The following is a 20,307-nucleotide window of genomic DNA, read 5'->3' as shown; positions in this document are numbered from 1 at the left end:
TTTTATAGTGTATTCATCGGCCGTGTAAAAGTCCACCATTTCGTTTTAATTGCCGCGCAATGGATATCAGTATACGTTGGGTCGCGAAGGAAGCACCCGATGGATCCTTCGCGGCCCAGGAAAAGAATGACGCATTTGTCGGCTGCATCTGAAGGAGCCTTTGAATCGGGACAGTCTTCGGCGGGCTTCTGTGACGCTGTCGGCATTGAAATATGGCCTTCGAAGGCTGCAGCCCCTGGATTGGGACACAGCTTATGTCTGATTTTCTGTGGATACCTCAAGTTATGGTGGGCAATATGAATTCTGCAAACAAAGCACAACAAAAACATTGAAAACCACAAAGGCAATTAAAGAATGTAAATACTGTACATTTTACCCTGATGGCATAGTTGAAAAGAGTAATGATTATAACAATAATTATACATATCATCCTCATTTCATCACTACATCTCAAGTGTTGGTAAAATCATTTGCCTGTCACAAATAATTCTAAACATGCTAGCGTGTTTGGGAATGTGCCTGTGGGCTACAGTTGACTCCAGTGACCTGGTGTGCCTGTTTCTGCTATCATGCCTGCGTGGGTGCCAACCATGTGTTCTAACTCAGCCTTAATCACTCTATGCAACTAATTAGCAGATTGATCTGCATATTCCTGATGAGTGGCAGGCCAACTGGCTTAGCCTGTGTGCGCATTGGGGAAACAGAGGGGCCAAAAGGGGAATCCAAATCAACTAAGAGCTCTGAACTTAAAAGTAAAGATGACCAACTAAAAAGCACGACTTTTTTAAGGTTGTGTTCTACTGGTTTTCAAGCAGAAGTACATTTATGGAGTATTTATTCAAAGTCTTGCTGGATATTCCAACATTAGTGAACTTCTGTATGTGAGAACTAGAGGAGACAAACTGCTGCGTGCTTTGTCCAAGGGAGCACAGAGGAAGATGACATGGTGACACAGACAAATGACTGAGACCCGCTGCAGATGTTCTCTCTGCTCCAGTTGGACGCCTGTCTGCCGCAGGTTCAGAAGACACATGAATGCCTTCTGTTTGTGTGGGAAGCTCAATGTTGTGACATTGTTGTTAATGTACCACAAGACAGGCCCGAAAGATAAAATCCAGAGAACACAAGGCAAAGAAAGACGTGACCGCTGTCTACCTCAGCTCGGCAGCTGGTTGGCGGCCATGACCTGACCTGTGCATCGCACCCTGTAATGGCTCTGTAAACACCAGAGAGTAATGCAGACGGAGGGGAGGAGGGCATACAGTAGGAGGGAAATGAGGAGAAAGGCCCGTTTCTAAACACAGTCTGTATGCAGGCAGGAGTAAAACTCTTATTTACTGAGGGGTCAGTGTCACCGGCTGTAAAGCAAAGAAGAAACATTTCATCGACTCCCTCCCTCCTCCCTTCACCTCTCCTCCACCCTCTCTCCATCTCCCAGAGAGAGGGGTCACTGTCATCAATGGGCTTCTTTATGATTTCAGCAGCGCGTCATGTGTGTCTCAAAGCTGAACTTGTTCAGGTTCCCAGCCGACATGGAATGTTGTACACACGCACACAAGCGCAGGGTGAGACACAGACAGAGAGACATCAACATGTAAACACATGGGAGCACAAACACACAAAGCAGATGTACACCATCGCACAAGAAAATCTATTAAAGGAGCCCAAAATTTCAAAAGACCAAGATACTCTAACAAAACTTACTAATATGAGGACAGGTAACCTGAGAGCTGGAAGTCACAGGTGTGCTGCAGGTCCTTTAAGAAATCCTCCTCACACACACAATGCCTGAGTGAAACTGTGCAAACTTTTTGGAAATGTTTGCATACCAGGGTGAGATCAGTTCTTAGAGAGCTGTGAGAGGTATATCTCTCTGTGGGAAGTGCCTTCTGATGTGAACAAAATGGAAGTTCCACTATACCACAGGATGACCGGCCCACCTTTAGGACCCTCGGCTAAAATGATACGGTTATGTCAAGCCTATTTCTTCCAGCACATGCAAGCAGGACGTACTGTGAGATACCTCATGTATTCTAAGGGAGCCAGTTTTCCCCTGGTTACGCTCTTTTAAAGCTCAACAATTGTTGCTTGTATGAACAACTTAAATCTTCGTCCATATCTGACTATGACATGAGTGGCCCACACAGGAGTGAATGCTCTGAAGCCCACAACTTTGTCCCTCAAAGGAAGAAACCACACACTCTCACCATAGACTAATACACAACTACGATCTTGCATAAGGACTTTAAATACATGTAAGCGGCTAAATGTAAAGTATAGGAGTGGGGAACCATTGTGTACTGCTCGTCACTTCAGCCAATAATTTCACTCTTACAGAGCTGCAAATTGTGGCACAGGTGAAAGCGGTGTGCTGCACAGATGGCTCATTTCATCAGCTTTTGACCTTGCAGATTGGTATTAGTGTTTGAATGGAGTGTAATGAAGCATAACAGGCTTATTGTTCGTTTGGAGCATCATCATATTCTGGTTTAAAGCAGCCAACAGCAGCAACGAACAAAAGGTTCACATGTACAGTATATCAACAGTGAGGTTGTATGTGTATTCAGTTAACCAATTTAGGTTTAGCTTTTGACTTAGTTGGGAGAAGATATATCAGGTAAAATGCTGGCTGGTGGCCGGTGAAGAGAAGGGCGGTCAGGGCAACGACAAACTTGGATCCCATCCGCTATAGTCGGACGACGACATAGCCTCTGGGGACAGCCGGCAGTTAGCGATAAACGACTTCCAGTCAAGACTTCCTGTTCCGCATGCTGCGTTGTTTACAGAAACATTGTTTACTTGTGATTTACTTGTAATTAACGGGATTTGTAAAAGGTTAAAATACAAGCTTTGTCAGGTCTGTCGCCAAGAGGAAGAGAAAACTACTTTTAAAATGCTTGTTGAACGGAGGTCGGATCGATCATTTCTGATGCATTCGAGAAAGTCGGGAAATCTAAACGTTGAACAACTTTCGTGACACAGCGTCAAGGGAATTTATCTCCCTGAATTTTTAGATCTAGAACAGATTGTTAGCTGTTAGCATGCAGATGTCTGTTTATAGAGATTAACAAGAAGGTAAGATGATGTTGATGGGAGCCAGGATGTCATTACGGCGGATTGTGTTCCGACTGCTTTTGCTCTCCACACGGTTTTTCCTGCATACGCTGCAGCCTGCTGATACGTGATCGGTCAATATTACTCGGACAAACGGAAACGGAAACCAGAACACTTGCCTTCCCGGAAATTCTACTTTCTATGTAGAATCTGTAAATTGAGATCAAAGCAACGATAACAACAGTATTCTATCTACTGAAACTTGGGCCTGTAAAGGTGAGACTTTTGTTCTATATAGTGTCAAATTAAGCTCTGGAGACAGATGTATGAAAAGGTTACAAATTCTGAATTCTAAGAAAGTGAGAGGTTATCTGAGAGAAACATTTTATTTAGATCAATATATTAAATTATATAAATATATAAATTATATATTTATTGGATTCATTTTCTAATTCAGTTTAAAAATGCAACAAAACGTATTGTGTGAAAAATGCATTATAGTCAACTATAATTTAAAGTATTGGAACCAGGATCATAATTGGCACATCTCTACATAATAAATGCAAGTGCATAACAGATAGATTATGTGTGTGTGTGTGTGTGTGTGTGTGTGTGTGTGTGTGTGTGTCCGTGTCCTAGGGCAAACACAGCAGAGCCTCCAGAAAAGGGAAGTACATCAAATTATGTCAATACTGCTTATTTATTTTGTACAAAATAATAACATAACATGCATAACCTGCCGAAACAGAAGCCCTTCCACAAAGGCTGTAATGAGGAAAGCCGTATAAATCAAACAATGTGTCTTCAGGCCAGCTTAACAGTGAGTGAGTCCATCTAGAAACATGTCCTGCCAAACTTATGAGTGGAATACTGAGAAGATCAAAAGCTTCTTTCTTGTTCATAATGTACTGCTGAAGCGGTAAATTAGCCAGTGCCTGAGCCCAAGGCATGCGTGAAACCAGCAGCACACGTCGGCCTGGTCACAGTAGGAGGGACGTGTGTGTGTGTGTGTGTGTGTGTTGGGGAGTTCAGGACAAAGGTTGGCAAAAGCAAGGTCTGATAAATCACATGATTCTCAACAGACCATTTCCTTCATATCCCTTCTCTATGGCTTTGATCTAATCTGAGGAAAGCGGTAATGGGTAAGTGTGGGCATGTAAGCTGCTCACCCACGTGCTGTCTTTGACATAATTGGCAGGAGTGTGTGCTATCCTACCTGCTGTCTTCTGACAGAGCTGGTGGATCTGCGTTGAAGGGTCTTATCCTCTGGTCTGGGATCTGAGCCCCGGGTGGCAGCCTGGTCCGAGTCAGGGCTTGACCTGTGAGCTGCACCATCAACCTGCTCTGACACCACTGCCTGGAAGAGGAGAGAGACAGTGTGTGTTTGTGTTTAAAACAAAAAGAGAGAGCAAGACGTGCCTATGGTTCCAGACAGCAATATAAAAATGACAAAAGACTTTGTGAATCCAAATTTAGGAAGGCAGGCAACAAAATGACTATAATTCAGACCAAACAAAAATAACCTGTGTGCAGGCAGATTTTTTTAGTTTATGTAGGCACTAGGGCTGCACGATATTTGAAAAATCATACATTGCGATATCTTTTTGTTCTGCAATAGTAATGCGATATTAAAGCTCATGTGAGGAACTTTCAGTTTGTGTTGAATTTTTGCCCTGGAAAATGTCAACAAAGGCAGCGTGCAGTTAATCGCTTCGTCTGACACCTACCCCCCTGCCAGTAGTTTCAGGCTTTAAAAATAACTATATAGAAATCAAACTTGTCGCTGATGGCCTGGTTTGCTTTTGTGGGTCATATAGAGTAATCAGAATTAATTTCAGTCTGTTTCATAACCTGCAAAAAACACAGGAGCTTTAATGTGATATTGTATTAATTTATTTTCATGTACATTTAAACAATTAACAATCATACTTTTGATTATTTTGGAATTTAAAGTCTATTTTCTTCTAGCAAAACAACCCCCCCCCCTCCTTCTTTAACCACACTTGGTTCAGAATCTGACACCCGCATGAAAAAGAGAGAGTTCAGGCGGAGAGATACAAATCTTTATCAAAGAAATACAAATAGACTAGTGTGCTGCAGTTGTGTTATTTATATGGTATACATTTGAACACCGTTAGAAATGGCATAATGACATGTTTAATCAGCGTGATCTGCCCCGTGACACTCACTTTATGAAACGAAAACTCACTTCTTTGAATTGTAAAAAATTAGAAGCTGACAAAGTTTTAAGTAGTTCAATAGACTAACCTGTGCATACTAGAAGTAAAGAGGACACTTTCCAAAGCTACAGTCAATACCCAGTGGACCGCTTTCTACCACTTATAAAGTTGTGGTGTGTTTGCTATCATGGCCCCTTTATTTATCAGTGTCTCATAGCCAGTGTGGAGCAGCGTCTGCACCTCAGCACACAGCGGGGACTGCCAAAACAAACTGAAGGGGACAATGATGAAGCAGAGGGCCCTCCCACGGGGGACTAGGTTGTGATGCACACATACCCACGTATGCATACACTCACACATTAAGATGCCTGTAATGCAATCCTGCAAGTACTGATTTTCTAAGGTCCACATCACTTAAATGTTTTCTTACCGTTGATGCTGATGCTAAAACTGTTCACACTCTATAGTTAAAGGGCATGTACACTCTCCTTGTATCAGTTTGTTGATGCCTGAGCCCTTTATCTTACACTTACCCTCGTACCTCTTGACTCCATCACCTTACCGCATATATTTTCACCTTTCTGTCTTAAACCCTCGATAACGGGTGTGAAACACTAAAAAAAACATCACCTGCTGCCATCAACAACACTTCAACTCCACACATCAAAGCTCAGCCTCTTGACAAACAGAGGCCTTCACAACTGTGTTTTCAAGGAGGCCAGGTAGTGAAGAAGCGCGCACAGGATGTCATCACCTTTTCTCCAACGAGTCCTGATTGCATTATCAGAAACCTGGCATCTGGGCGTGACCTTGTTAACTGCCAGGGTAATCAACTTTAACCAAAGGGGAGGAGAGGGGATGATAAATTATTAGTGAGGAAGATTTTGTTCATGTTTTATTAAATTGGCCTGTCAAAGGGGGTTGGTCAAATTATCTGGGGCCTCGTTTATTGGAGGCCGGCCATATTGGCGCATCTGTTACAATTATTTATAATTTCTAGGCAGTCAGGAGGACGGACTGGGTTTTTCGGCATCAGCCACATAAAGCAATTTAGAAATTAACTGATGTGGGAGTGTTTGAGTTTTTCCTCTCTCGCAATCTTTCTCATCCTCATCTTGATTTTCTTCCAGCAAAAAACAAAAAAAAAAAAACAGAGACGGAAAAGGAGCAAAGATGTAACAGGGAAAAAATAAACATATCACAAGCAGCTTTTTGAAAGCCATGGACATGAAGAGCGACTGAGTCTGAAAGAGAAGCAGAGAGCATGCAGGTGCAGTGAAAAAGAGAGCAAGAGATTGTAGGGGGGGGGGGGGGGGGGGGGCAGAGCAGGAGAGGGAGGGAGGGAAAAAAAGAGAAAAGCCGGTCTTGGTAATTACTGAACACGATTAGGTTCTTGGGGGAACTTGTCTGGCACTCGCAGCCCTCGCTGGTGAGGATGCGGCAGGCAGGACCATATGGAGCGAGGCTTGTGATTGTGCTCCCTGAAGCTCGTGACCCGTCTGCTGCCGAGCCCTTGAGCTGAATGTGAAATGAGACTTGCCAGGCCTAATGTTCTACACATGCACCATTTATGCCACAAAACAAATCTGATCACTGTTAATTATGTAGCAGCCATAATCAGGAGGGGCCCCGCCACACACACAGACAAATCCACAGGACTACATGCATACACAAAAAACACACAATCACATTCACACACACACACACATCTGTGGAGAAAGAGCATTTGAGAAAGTGATTGGAGAGGCTTCAGAAGTGAGGGCTAGAAGGTGCATGCCCCCCACCAGGCCAGGTGCACTTTGTATTCAAGGTGGTGTTTCTTTAAAGAATGTGTGTGTGCATATATGTATGAGCGTGTGTTAACTGGTATCTCAGTAAAGGGGGACTTTATGGAAGGACAGCACACAGTGAGTAGGATGTAGGGTGCGTGTATGTTTTTGTGTGCATGTACACAGCCCTGAGTCCTCCCACACAGTCTGTTTGACCCGAGTGTATGTGCTCGAGTGAGTGAGCGCACGTATCTGCAGCGGCACATGGCTGTGCTTCATTAATGAGGCGAGCTGTGCTACACAGAGGTTCTCATCTAATGAGAGCAGTTGAGCTGGTAAAACACACCACTGGAGTCCATGTCATTAGCATGTCTCTGGCCCTGGACATGGCCCGGCTCCAAACACACGCTCATGCACAAACTCATGTTGACAAGACTGTTTACTGAATAACAACTGCAGCATACACAAGGTAAGTGTTTGACAAAAATAGCATTAGAAGTCATAAAATATTTATCAGTATATTACTGAGCATTCTTTGAATATATAACCTTTACACAATGTTTTCATATCAAGAGGATGACTGATATGTCAGGAGAGAAGAGGCGTATGTAAATACAAGCAGCAGGCTGCACTAAATTTTTAACATACTCTTAGGGAGGTCCTGACAGTTAGGCTAAAGGAATGGCCTTCCAGATGGGAAAAAATGAAGAGCAGCCAAAGTCAAAACAAGACCCATGTGAACAACAAATCAACAATGTCTGACTTAAACAAGCTTTTCATCACATTCCCCTGAACATCAGCAGAGAAGACTGAAAATACCCTCCATCCTCATGCTCTTACAAGTTGTACCGAAAGGTTGTCAAAGTTAAATACAGTAAATAAAAATGCACAACGAAACCCTCTGGCTGACTCTGCTCTGTTTGTTTAGCTTTTTGCGGTTGAAAAATTCATTTCAATATTTCTTTGTAGCTTTATTATTCCATCGTTTTCACTTGATGGTTGCCATTAATGATGAGGATGATCAAAAGAAACGCCTCACCTAAGAAAAATGTGACCCGGCAAAGCAGTGGGTGTATTTATGTGTGTGTGTAACTAGCACTTTAATTATACATCTAAAAGCGTTTAGATTGGCTAACATAAATAACAAGCCAGAAGCAGATGTTGAAAACCATCTCAACAAGCTAAGGGAGATGCACCATGTAGGCTTCCTTCAATTTATTAAAAACAGGGAGAAAAAGGTCTGGACACCCTGGGAAATGTTGCTTCTGTGCTTAAGGTTCAGTCTATAAAGCCCATTCCTCCCTTAAGCTGGGGTAAGTATGGTGGCTCGGTCATAACAAGACATCAGTCCGAGGAGAAGTAATGTATATAAAGTAATAATGTCGTAGATTTGCATTGAAATACATGTCTGTTAAGTCACTATCTATCGCCAAATGAGCTAACACAATGGTGATGAAGCCTGTGGCCCACTGATGAAAGCATTTACATTTGCAGACTTACAGACTGGGTGTCTGGAGAGGGTAAGCGTTGTTACGAGTGTTGCGAGTAAACAGTAATCTACTATGGCTGAACAAACAAAGAGAAGGTCGATGGCTACAGATACAACTTCAAAAATAAGTGAAAATCCAAAGAAAAAGAAACAAAATCGACGCTCAGATGAAGGCAAACAGTCTAAAAAGGAAAACGACCGTCAGCGAGGAAAATCAAGAGCAACAACCAAAGCCAGCCGTGGACGTCACACATGCAACACTGTCTGGATATCTGTCAGTGTGCTGCCACAATTACCGTTTATCACCATAATTGCCGCCAAAGAGAACAAAACTGAGACCTTCGAGATTATATCTTTAATACTAACAAACTCTTTTTATCAAAGAGATGTTGACCTGTTAGAGAAGGAAAAGCGCAGAATTACATTAACACATTAACAATTTTATAACATACTATGAAACCATTATATGGCTATGTTCTAGTCAACTGTACCAGCGTAAAAGTAAGCTGTAAATAAAGCAACTAAATGGAATTCAGCCGTAATTAATTTGATTATTTAGACCTGTGCTCTTCCCACTGTGATATATCAAAATGTCCTCTGTGAAAAGGCCGATTTTATTTTACACCAGCAAAGTTTCAGCAAACCTTTAAAAGACACAGGGGCTTCTTTCCCTGACATTTATATGAAACTTTTCTGGACTGAATGAACATGCCTACTTTTCCTCTTCCAATGCTGATGAGAGAGTAACCAGCGCTTTGAATGACTGCCCACACAATTAACAACTAACCACTCATTTACCGTGTTGAAGGTTCCAGAAAGCCTGAGGTCTGCAATGGATTCTAATGTTGGTCTTTAATCACCGCACAGCTCTGACATTAGCCAAACACAGGACTACTATAAACACAATGATGCAGTTAGGGAGATAGTTGTAAATGATTAAGTGTTCACAGTAGATAGTTTTTTGTCCACTAATGAGGGCTCTTCCCTGCCTCTGTGAAAGGGATGGTGACCACCCAAACTGGCAACCCAAACCTCCCCGACCTGGCAGTTTGTTCAGAGTGGATCTCAGTGTGAGTGGGGGTCACCCAGGTGCATGACGATAGGCCAGGCCCTACAGCTAGACAATCAGGATGAGGCCATCTTTATTTAAACTTTATGGAGAGATCTCACTGATTTAAGTACACATACACACGCACAGACACAATACAAGAAATTCCTGTAGTTGTGCAACTTAAATGCAATTTGTTGACTTACCAGTGACAATTTTGATGATGGATTGAATGTTAAAGTGATTTATGAAGTAGAAACAGCAAACATCCTATAGTTCCAGCTTCTCAAATATGATGATATGTTTCTTATCTTAGTTTCAAATTACAGAAAACAGTATTTTTGGTAATTGAAGAAGTCACTTTGTGCTAAGGATAACAGTGATGGACATATTTCAATGTTTCTAATGTTTATTGATTTAAAAATGAATTTATAAAAAAAAAAAAGATTTAAAAAATACAAATGATTGTTAATTAAAACTTAGGTACACGGTTGGTTAATCACGGTTGTAACTCTTGATTTTCCTCGCTGACGGTCGCTTTCCTTGTCATTTGAGCGTCGATTTTGTTTCTTTTTCTTTGTATTTTCACTTCTTTTTGAAGTTGTATCTGTAGTCATCGATCTTTTCTTTGTTTGTTCAGCCATAGTAGATTACTGTTTACTCGCAACACTCTGCCTACCCTCTCTGGCAGACCAACCACTGCTGGGTGATGGAAAACGCGTCACTAACTGGTTGCCACTTGTGATTTTTTTTCACGAAAGTCGCACCAGACACCCAGTCTGTAATACTGCAAATGCAAAGGCTTTGATCAGTGGGCCATAGGCTCAATCACCATTGACTTAATGGACATTTATTTAAATTAAAATCTTCAAGATCATCACTTTAACTTACATCAAACTAATTATTTTTGGTAATTGAAGATGTCTTTGTGCTAAGGCAAACAGTTATGGGCATTTTTCAATGTTTCATTCAGATGGATAAAAAAATTGTACCATAATTAAAACGTTTTTTTGCTATAATATAATATTGTTTTTTTGAAAGAAGTCCCTGCAGGTAATTATACAGGAGGTAAAAATATCCCAAAAACATAGCATAGCTCATTCTGACTGAGAGCGAGGCAGAACTGTTTGGTTACTCCCGACATTGTTCATCTTTAAGCCTTTATAAAGTCTTGTTAAGCTTCCTGTACAGAGTTAACTTGACATAAGCCAGGAGAGAACAGACAGTCAATCTTGGAGCACAGCATGGAAGTATAACACACAATGGGTGTTATTCCTCTCACCCACCCTCCTCCTTTATCCCCGCTCCCCCCTCCAAAACCACCGCGGGAGGGGTGTTCAAAGCCGTCGCTCTGGTCCATATTCAAATGAGCGCTGCGTCTCCCCTCTGTGCTCCCGTTGCGATCAGCACTTTGATCACCTCCAACGGTAACTTCCACCAAAACATTTAAAATTAAAATCAAATCTGCCTTAACAACCTGAGCATTAGAATTTAACAGGTGTTCGGGAGGAAGTTGTTACAGAATTTGCGATTATGTGCTCGGATACACACACCTTTAGTCAGACACGCACCTACGCAGACACACGCGTACACGCATACGCACAACCTGTCAGTGAAATTACAGAGTGGGAAACAGAAAGCCCTCCTGACTGAGTGCTATACCTTGGGATACCTGATCTGTTCACTTTGATGTCAGTGGGTAAGAAAGTTAAAGCAACAAATCAGGCAGACAGCAGCTACATGTGTTCAGTAAACAAAAGTTAATATTAATTCTTAGCATAAGTCCTATACAAGAGACTTCTGTAATTACACCTCACCCCTGCAAATGTGTGAAGTGTTTTCATTCTGACCCGCCGGGGTTAGATACATAAGGTGGAGTGTGATAAAATAAGCATTCATAACTATACCCATATACATACATGCATGTGCACACATGCAAGTGCTGCACACGCACACAGCTCTAACTGCATCTTCTCTAAATGTAGTATTAATTACTGGGGGAACTCTGCAGTACTGTATTTAATTACTGACTAAATGATCCATTTATATTTCACTGCTGCTTAAATTAACGGGGTTAAGTGAGACAGGGCGATTGTAACTCACTTAACATTTGAGCTGATATCTTTAAACTTCAACAGTCTGGGGGCAGCCCTGTCAGAAAGTATCAACCAATCAAATTAAACAATTACAGTCTGCAGAGACGCACAAATTACTCAAGTGCAGAAAAAGTATTATCTACCACGGCTTTAGCTACATTGAGCTGCTTTAGGACTAAGTGAGAGTCATACAGCGGAACAGATTGAGAGACTCATAACAACAAGTGCAGCGTCTTATAATGCTGATCGAATGAGGCAACACACAGACAGCTGTTACTCATCCTGACCAAGTCTTTGACACTGTGTGGTCCAAGAAACGCACATCACCATATCATTAGGAGTAGTTAAAGGCCACTTTAAATGTGGCTGCAACATTAACTTCATATGCATATATTGCCTCGGGACGACGGTTCAAAGGTAGTGAGCTAACGCCAAACCCCCACTGACTGACAGATGTAGACACTCCAACATCATCTTCAAGAACATAACTGAGCTGCAATTAAATCAAATCTCTTCACCTCTTATCTGTCTTTGCTGTCTGACCGGAGATGTGTTGAAAGGACATGCAGGTACTCGGGTGGGAGGATAGAAGGAAGATAAAGTAAGAAAGTCAAAGAGTGCATGCCTACTTAGGACAGGGAGCAAGAGAAGATCAGATAGCTGACATGAAAGACACTGTTTGCTAAAAGAGATGGATAGATCAAGGGTGAACTAGAGTGATATTAAAAGAGCGATTCCCAGTTAAAGACCACCACCACAGGCCATGCTGGGGCTTGTCAGTTAATGCTGTGCCTACTAATCAACCTACACATCGCTCTTTATATACTTTAAGACAATTAGGCACTGGCTTTAGACAGGTAATAGAGAGTTGTACCAAATAACAATGTATGCATTATGTAAGAGAAAGCATATGTACATTATGCAGGGACTCATAAGCATACATATTGTGTACCCACACATATGTATATCTAAGTTCAACAACTTCTGCAGCAGAGCAGGCATGATATTAAAAAAAACTTCTTCGCCTGGAGTTGCAATGCACTTGATGAACTCTGTGGGGGAGATGGATGGTGAAGAATAAGAAGCATGCTTACCTTAAAGTTGGTTTGTCTGTTTGGCGAGGGGTACAGAGCTGTGTGCTGCTGAGTCTGTTGCTGTTGCTGTTGTTGTTCATGTAGTTGTATCTGATCCTGCTGTTGTTGTAGCTGGGCCTGGAGTTGCAGGATTTGTTGGTCTTTCTGAGCCAGCTGGCTGCTGAGCTCCTGGTGACTCTGACGGAGGTTTGCCTCGCTGGATGTGAGGGCCTGGTAGCAATGACTTAACTCTGTGTACAGCTGTCAACAAGACGAAGAGGACAAAGTGTTGGGAGCAGGATGGGAGGCAAAATAATGGGTCAAGTCAACAAAACAAAATTGAACCAGAAACTCTTGAGATAAAGTGATATAAGGACTGACATATGATTTTATATGGGGATATATTCTTATTCCCACAGTGATAAAAATACATATGCTAAGTTCATTAAAGCGTTCTAGATCTAAAAGTTAACTTGAGATGAATTCCCTTGACGCTGTGTCGCGAAAGCCGTTCAGCATTCAGATTTCCCGACTTCCTCGAATGCATCAGATCGATTCGACCTCCGTTCAACAAACAAGCATTTTAGAAGTTTTCTTCTCTTGAGGACAGACCTGACAAAGCTTGAATTTTTACTTCTTTTTGGGAAAGATAAGACCTGTTAACAAGTAAATCACAAGAAAATGGTTTCTCTTTCTGTAACAATGCAGCACGCGGAAAAGAAAGTACTGACGGGAAATCGTTTATCGCTTACTGCCCGGCACGTTCACCGGTGTCCCCAGAGGCTATGGGATCTGAGTCTGGGTTTGTGTTGATTTTGGCGCCCCCTGTGGACAAAGCCGTACCTCTTTCTCTTTGCTGATTTCACATGCTGAAGTGGTGTTTTTTTTTTATATAAAAACTCATCCTGCTTTCTTTAACAGTATCACTCACTCACTCACCCAACCACCAGCAGTTTCAGACATTAAAAATGACTATATAGAAATAATAAATCTTGGCGCTGATGGTCTGGTTTGCTTTTGTAGGTCATAGAGAGTAATCAGAATTAATTTCAGTCTGTTTCATAACCAGTGAAAAACTGAAAAATAGGAGGCTAGAGAGAACAGAAAGCAGATGATATGAAGTGAGAATGAAACATATTTGTGACATATAGTTGCCGGAAATGTCTCCTCCCTGTATATTGCTGTGCAGGACACAGTGTTACATTCATCGGACAGAGGGATGGTAGGTTGAGAACCAGTTCACAGTAACAGAATACAGAGAGAAAAGTCCTTTTATCTGTCTTTTTTCAAATAATAGTAGGTTACAGCTTGCTTGAAAATAAATCTCCACAGCGGGTAAGTGGTGAGCAACAAAGTGGTTATAATAATGATGAGTTTGAGTTTTTTTATGTGTTCGTACCCTCTGATAGGAGGTGGTGTCAGCAGTATGCGCCTCCTCCTGGTTCCGCAGGACTTTCTGTGTGTCGAGGTTGAGTCCCTCCAGTTGCTTGATAAGATGGCTCTGCTCTGCTGCATGTTCTGTGCTCTGTCTGTACAGGGTCTGCACTTCTGCACAGTCACGACTGCAGACAACACACACATATACAACATGACATGAAAATTCCTGCTGTCCTGATTTCTGGGTTATTTCAGGACTATAAAGAATGAGACATTTTTTTGAAAAGGATGTGAGGAGGTCAGAGGAATGAGATTTAATCTGAGAAAAAAATATTGCTTTTCCTACATTTTTTAAAATAGATGTGTAAAAATCTGTTAATGTAGAGTAACACTTGATGTAAGATGTAATTCCCTTATATAAGTAACAATAAAAGTTGCAGTAATATGGTGAATCTTATGGTGACCTTTCTTTAACTGTTACGTTACCCTCAACATAGCGAAAGGAGCATCAAAGTGTATTTCTTCGTGTCCCGGGGAAATACCAGAGAGTGATCCTCTAACTTATAAGGACATCTTTAATCGCCTATCTAAAACCTTCAAATGGTCTCCAGTCCTGGTGTGACTGACACGTCAGAGTGCCTCTGGCATTAAAATAGAAAAGTAGTTAAAAAAGGTCGAGATTACCACTAAGACTCCTACGGTTCTCACAGTTTTTATCATATCGACTAAAGCTTAGCCAAAGCCTGCCCCGTTTCCCTTTTCTCCCCGTTTTAAAGCACATCCACTATGCAGGGCTTATCAAGTGGCTTTAGGTGAGCCGGAGTGGAAGAAACCTGTGTCACCCGCAAGCCTCACAGAGTAGAGGGCAATATACCAACTGCTGCACACTCATACATGTGAGGTGATAAATAAACATATGACTCTGCATTGGACAGATGCATACTTCCTTTAACTCATGACAGTTCTCAGAGATATTACTTAAAATGTCGTGGTTCCAATAACAAGAAACACTGAGGAATACAGGACAATGCTTCAGTTGGTAGCGCTCACCGGAGTTGACTGAGTTGCCCCTCTTTAGTTGCCACCTCCCTCTCTTTGGAAGAAAGCTGGGCTGCTAGGCTGCTACTGTGGCTCTGCAAGCGGGACAACTCTTGACAGGCATTTTGGAGCTCCTCCTCCAACTCCTGGTACAGAAGAGTTACAACACATTTCAAGCCCTTTCCGAAAAAATACAATAAGTCATTTAAGTCACATAATTTACATTGTTTTTGACCTTTTGTTTCACAATGTGTGAAGTGTTAATTTTTGACATCAAACAACCCCTGGCTGGCCAAGTCGCCTCGTCATAATAAGAAGAAACCAGTAGAGAGAGGCAGGTTGCATGGCACCAAGACAGTTTAAATTAAGTGTTTTCCTTGGCCAGAATTAACTGTATGGAAAAGTATTATGACAACTGCAAAAAATACAATTTCAAAATGGCATAAATAGTGGAGTAAATAAAACAGCAGATTCTAATGACACGTTTGTGTTGTTGATAGAATCTTTTTGTTGCTGATTTAAGAGATACTGTTAAGGTGGTACTTTGTACAGTCTTTAAATAAGTGAAATAATAAAGAGGTTCATTTAATTTCTAATAATGAAATAGGCTATCACCTACTCAGGTTTTTCCATCACTTTGTCCACTGATTTATAACCGCACCTAAGTCGTATCTGCACACGCACTTGATTAAATGATTAATTCCTGGACAAATCTCTGCCTTGTCAAACAAATTGGCATGATGTATCCACCACACACCTCATATTCTCCATCTCCATCTTTCAAATCAAAGCATGATACAAAAAATGAGGAACAGGTGGAGGGTCTTACGCCGTGATGGATGTGCATAGACGAGTTCCTGCGCTTCATCCTGTCCAAGTGTAATTACTCTGCCGCCCTGACTTATTCAAGACTCTGTCCATCTCCATTTGACTAGCGTAGCAATATGTTTCATGATGATTAGTCTATAAGGAAGACTGTGAGGTTCTTTAGCTGCACCTGTGTCCTGAGACACGAGTATGGGCGGGCAGCAGAATTCTGTACGGGGATGGAAAAACCTTTAAGGACTTCAATTATGATTTGATTAGTTGAATATTTAAAGAGCAGCAAGGCTGTCACTGTCTTATCACTGTAGTCAACAGAAATGAAAAGTAATGATTCATATCCAGTCTGACAATCACCTGTTTGCATTAAGAGGAGAATGAATGACAGAAGACTCTCAATCCCAGGAAACTTTTCTACCCTCACATGCAAATGACTTCACCCAAGAACCTTTCTGTTGTTCTCAGCTCAATTCATTTTTTACTGGATGATCTGTCTCCCCCATGTTTGAATTATAATTTGCCCTCCTTTGAATAAAGTCCCATCATATTTAAATAGTGTGCTTTCCTTCAGACATTTTTTTATATGCACATGCTGAGGAGGAAAGGGGACGAGAGATCAGAGAGTTCAAGGTGTGCAGAAGAAAGGGGAAGCTAGAGGACGGGACCCTTCCTGTTCAACTTTGTATGTCTGAATGGACTGAATGGTCCCCGTGTTCCTACCTTGACTCTGGCCTGGGCAGCATCCCTCTGTTCTCGTTGGCTGTTGGCCTGCCTCTCTTTCTCCTCCAGGTCAGCTCGCAGGCCGGCGCAGCGGGAGGTTAATCCCTCTTTCTCCTCCTCTAGAGCCCGCACCACCTGCCGCTCCTCCTCCTCCTCTTTCCTACACTCGGTCTTCATTTCCTGGATAAGAGAGGTGTGTTTGTGTAAGGAGGAGAGTAGGGGGTCGTGAGGGCCAAATAAACACAGTGACGGAAGGAAAAATACAGAAAAAGTAGCGAGAGAATGAAAAAGAAAGCTGAAGAAATACAAAAAAAGAACAACCCATGGGGTAGAGGGAGAGATGAATATGTAAAGAGAGGAGCGGGCTTTGCTGCGGAGCCCCCTGCATGGGCCGCTGATTGGCCAAGGTCACCTGTGCTCTATGACTGGACCCACGCGGCCAATGTTGGCTGGTGCGGGCTGAGCGGTGCTGCAAGAGCTGGGCTCACGCAGGTACAGGGGCCAGTATGTCTACTTTAATGACAGGCTCCTAATGAGAATGCTGCTTGCTGCAAGACCCATTAGACTCAACCTAGGTCTCCTTTGATGCTGTCCCCCACAATTTCTCGCCATGAGACCTCACCAAGACTGTATAAGGACCATTCCTCTATCAATTAATCATAGCCAGGTCCCATCTAAGTATAATTAGGGAGAAGCCACACCATCACATGCACGCTTTTCACTTTTCCCCACTGAAGCAGGCATTAAGTATTTATCTGCAAGTTAACAACCTGCTTTCCTTTCTCTCCCCCTCTCTCTCTCTCTCTCTCGCTCTCTCACACAGAATTTCCAGCTGTTAAGTATTCTCTGTTGTCAGAAGCAAGAAAGAAAGCTAAAAGCAAGACAGAATGAGAGAGAGAGCACGGGTGAAAAGCCAGAGGACAAGACACAGTGACATACAGATTGTGTTGAAGAGAGCTGAGAAATCCTCTTTCTCTTCTAAATGATTCAAACGCCCGTGGCTATAGCCACAGGGGGACGTGTTGTGTTCAGTGCCACACTGAAAGTAGACTTTTCAACTCTGAGGCCCAGACTGCCACTGAAAATCAGTTCCACAAACCTTCAGTTCCTGACTCTTATTGACCAGTTGTTCACGCAGAGCTGTCAGCTCCTTCTTCATTACGGCATTCTCCTCATCCGCTGTCGTCCTCCTCTGTACGAAGTTGTTAATCTCCTGCTGCCACCCTGTCACTTTCTGCGGCACACAGCGAGACAGAAAGAAATGAAGAGAGAGAGCCACAGGTGACATTATGCATGTAAGACCTGACAAACTCAAATACAAAACAGAAGTTCAGAATCAGAATCAGAATTGGGGTTTATTGCCGAGTAGGTTTACACATACAGGGAATTTGTTTCGGTGTTTTGGTGCAGAACAATTAACACAGAACAAGAATAAAAATAAGTAAAAAGACTTAAATAGAACAAGATTAAAAATACACAATAAGAATACAAATATAAAAAACAATATGCATCATCTTAAATATGTACAACAGGTGTAATTAAAAACTGGACAGGTGTGCAGGCTATTGGTGAGTACAAAAAGCTTACGGTATCAAATAAAAAATGCAGTGTACAGACAATATAAAAGTCCAGTGTGCGTTAATGTCACGCATAGAGTCTGAATTAGAGTCTTAACATTCGTTAAATGTTGAGTGACTGAGGGGCTGGATGAGAGGGCCTTTTTGATGAGGCTGGCAGCAGAGGGGAAGAGACTGTTCTTCTGTTGGGAGGTTTTGGTCCTGATGGACGGCACCCTTTTGTCAGAGGGGAGGGTCTCAAAGAGACTGTGTCTGGGGTGAGAGGCGTCAGCCTCGATCTTACCCGCACGCCTCAGGGTCCTGGAGGTGTACAGGTCGTGGAGTTGTGTCCTGACCAGATCTCTAAATATTATTTTACATTGATGAAGGGAATTTAAGGGAACTTATTTTTTAACCTTGATACAGAAACAGAGCTGAAACTTGCATTGATTTAAATAATATTCTTTCTATATTTGATTTCCTTTAAGGCATCACAAATGACCCAATTTGACCTCAGCCTTCTTTACAACATAACTGATGATATAATAAATAACTAAAAGTGAAGATTTTCAGTTCAAATTGTGGTAAGAAAATGAAAAAAGAATATTCTCACTCACAACATATCAATTAATCCTCTCGTATTTGTAGCTCTAAAAAGAGCTGCATTCTCTCAGCTATTAATATCTAGAGTGAGTCACAAAATATAATAAACCTCAATGATTGTGGATTTAATGATTCACCAAACCAAAGAGCAGCAGATACGGTGCAATGATTTGAACGACAGCCCACTTTTGATTCAGTTATATGTTCACTTCATATTTTTGGCAGCCTTTGTGGCCTAAGAAGAAGGAGGAGGCCGGCCTCTTAACACTGCATCAGCTGGGGTTTGGCATTGGCTGGTAATCCACAGCCTTCTGTGGGTACACCCTCCTCTCAAATAACACTGTGCTCTGGGATGCAATTAATTGCCATGTTGAGGGAAAATCGCTCAGATATATCCAGATAGTGGATTTAGCTTTACTCGCTACTCCTAGCTCGCCGTGCTAAGAACAGAAGGGCTTTAATAGAGATTTATACTGGAGAGCAGAAAATAAATTCAAACATTGATAATGAGGTAGGCGAGAACAATTTGAGCCCCAGAAGTGCTCAATTGATAGAGGAGAAAAAAGGGAGGGGGTTCCGCCAAGTTAAGAGGTCTAGGACAGAAAGATTAGCATTTGAAAATTCCCAGTGCAGTTCAAAAATGAAAGCTAATTATGTTACAAAAATGGAAAGAGGTGGTGAGGGGAAGAATATAGAGAAGAGGTGGAATTAAAGAAGAGAATAGGAGAGAAAAAACATTATCAAAGTTGGAGAATTGAGATATCAAGAGGAGTGGAAGATCCTGTGAGGAGTCAGTGGACCATCACGTCTCCAAAAAGTGAGCCAATTAATCACTATTTGGGTATGTATGGCTCAATAATGTTGATGACACCGTACAGAGCTCAGCGCTCTTAGTAAGATCTCAGAAGGTCTGCAGGCTTCATTACCAGCAGTTTTAACAGGACACTAACAAAGTAAGCAAACAGAAACCTGTCAGTACGAGAATGAAGGAAGTCAGTATCAGAGTTTTATTGGCTTTTCTCTCAGAGCCTATTTGGATTTCAACAGATCAGCTAAATAGACACTTTTATGAGTTATAAATGAATTAATAAATCACTTAATTAGAACAGTAACTTAGCTATCTGCATTGGTAGTAAAATTTGGCCTACAGATGGAGAGCAGCAGCAATACATGCTGGCTTTAAAGTTGTTTAAAAAGCAAAAGAACCAGGCTAAGAATGTGTGTCTACATATTAAATAAGCTGTTGTGAGTTATCCAACCGCCAGCTATTATTTAAACTACTATGACAGTTTGATTATTGCAGATAATGGAAGTTTGCAATTCAGCCAAGCCTGGTAAAACAAGTACTTTTCAATAATATTTAATTCAATTTGGAGTTTTTGAGGGTCAATTTTTGAAAAAGTATCAAGTTTACAGTAAATCTAGTTCTGTCATCAATGTAAAAAAAAATCATCAGTACATAATAACATAATATTTCATAAG

General features: G+C 41.7%; 1 protein-coding gene across 1 annotated transcript in view; it reads right to left on the bottom strand.

The window, feature by feature from the left end:
• Positions 1 to 20,307, bottom strand: part of cntln (centlein, centrosomal protein) — an 89,066-nt gene that overhangs the window by 60,093 nt on the left and 8,666 nt on the right. The window contains exons 4-9 of the mRNA XM_069666458.1: positions 17,766 to 17,900; positions 16,667 to 16,846; positions 15,137 to 15,270; positions 14,109 to 14,271; positions 12,731 to 12,970; positions 4,271 to 4,411 (exon numbers count right to left, since the gene is read on the bottom strand). Of these exons, the coding sequence (XP_069522559.1) occupies positions 4,271 to 4,411; positions 12,731 to 12,970; positions 14,109 to 14,271; positions 15,137 to 15,270; positions 16,667 to 16,846; positions 17,766 to 17,900 (993 nt within the window). The remainder of the gene's footprint in view (positions 1 to 4,270; positions 4,412 to 12,730; positions 12,971 to 14,108; positions 14,272 to 15,136; positions 15,271 to 16,666; positions 16,847 to 17,765; positions 17,901 to 20,307) is intronic.

This window comes from Semicossyphus pulcher, unplaced genomic scaffold, assembly GCF_022749685.1.
Source record: "Semicossyphus pulcher isolate SPU_LCO1_2020_fin unplaced genomic scaffold, fSemPul1.0.p SCAF_17, whole genome shotgun sequence".
In the NCBI taxonomy this organism is placed as follows: Eukaryota; Metazoa; Chordata; class Actinopteri; order Labriformes; family Labridae; genus Semicossyphus; species Semicossyphus pulcher.
This window is presented reverse-complemented; position numbering and strand designations above follow the sequence as displayed.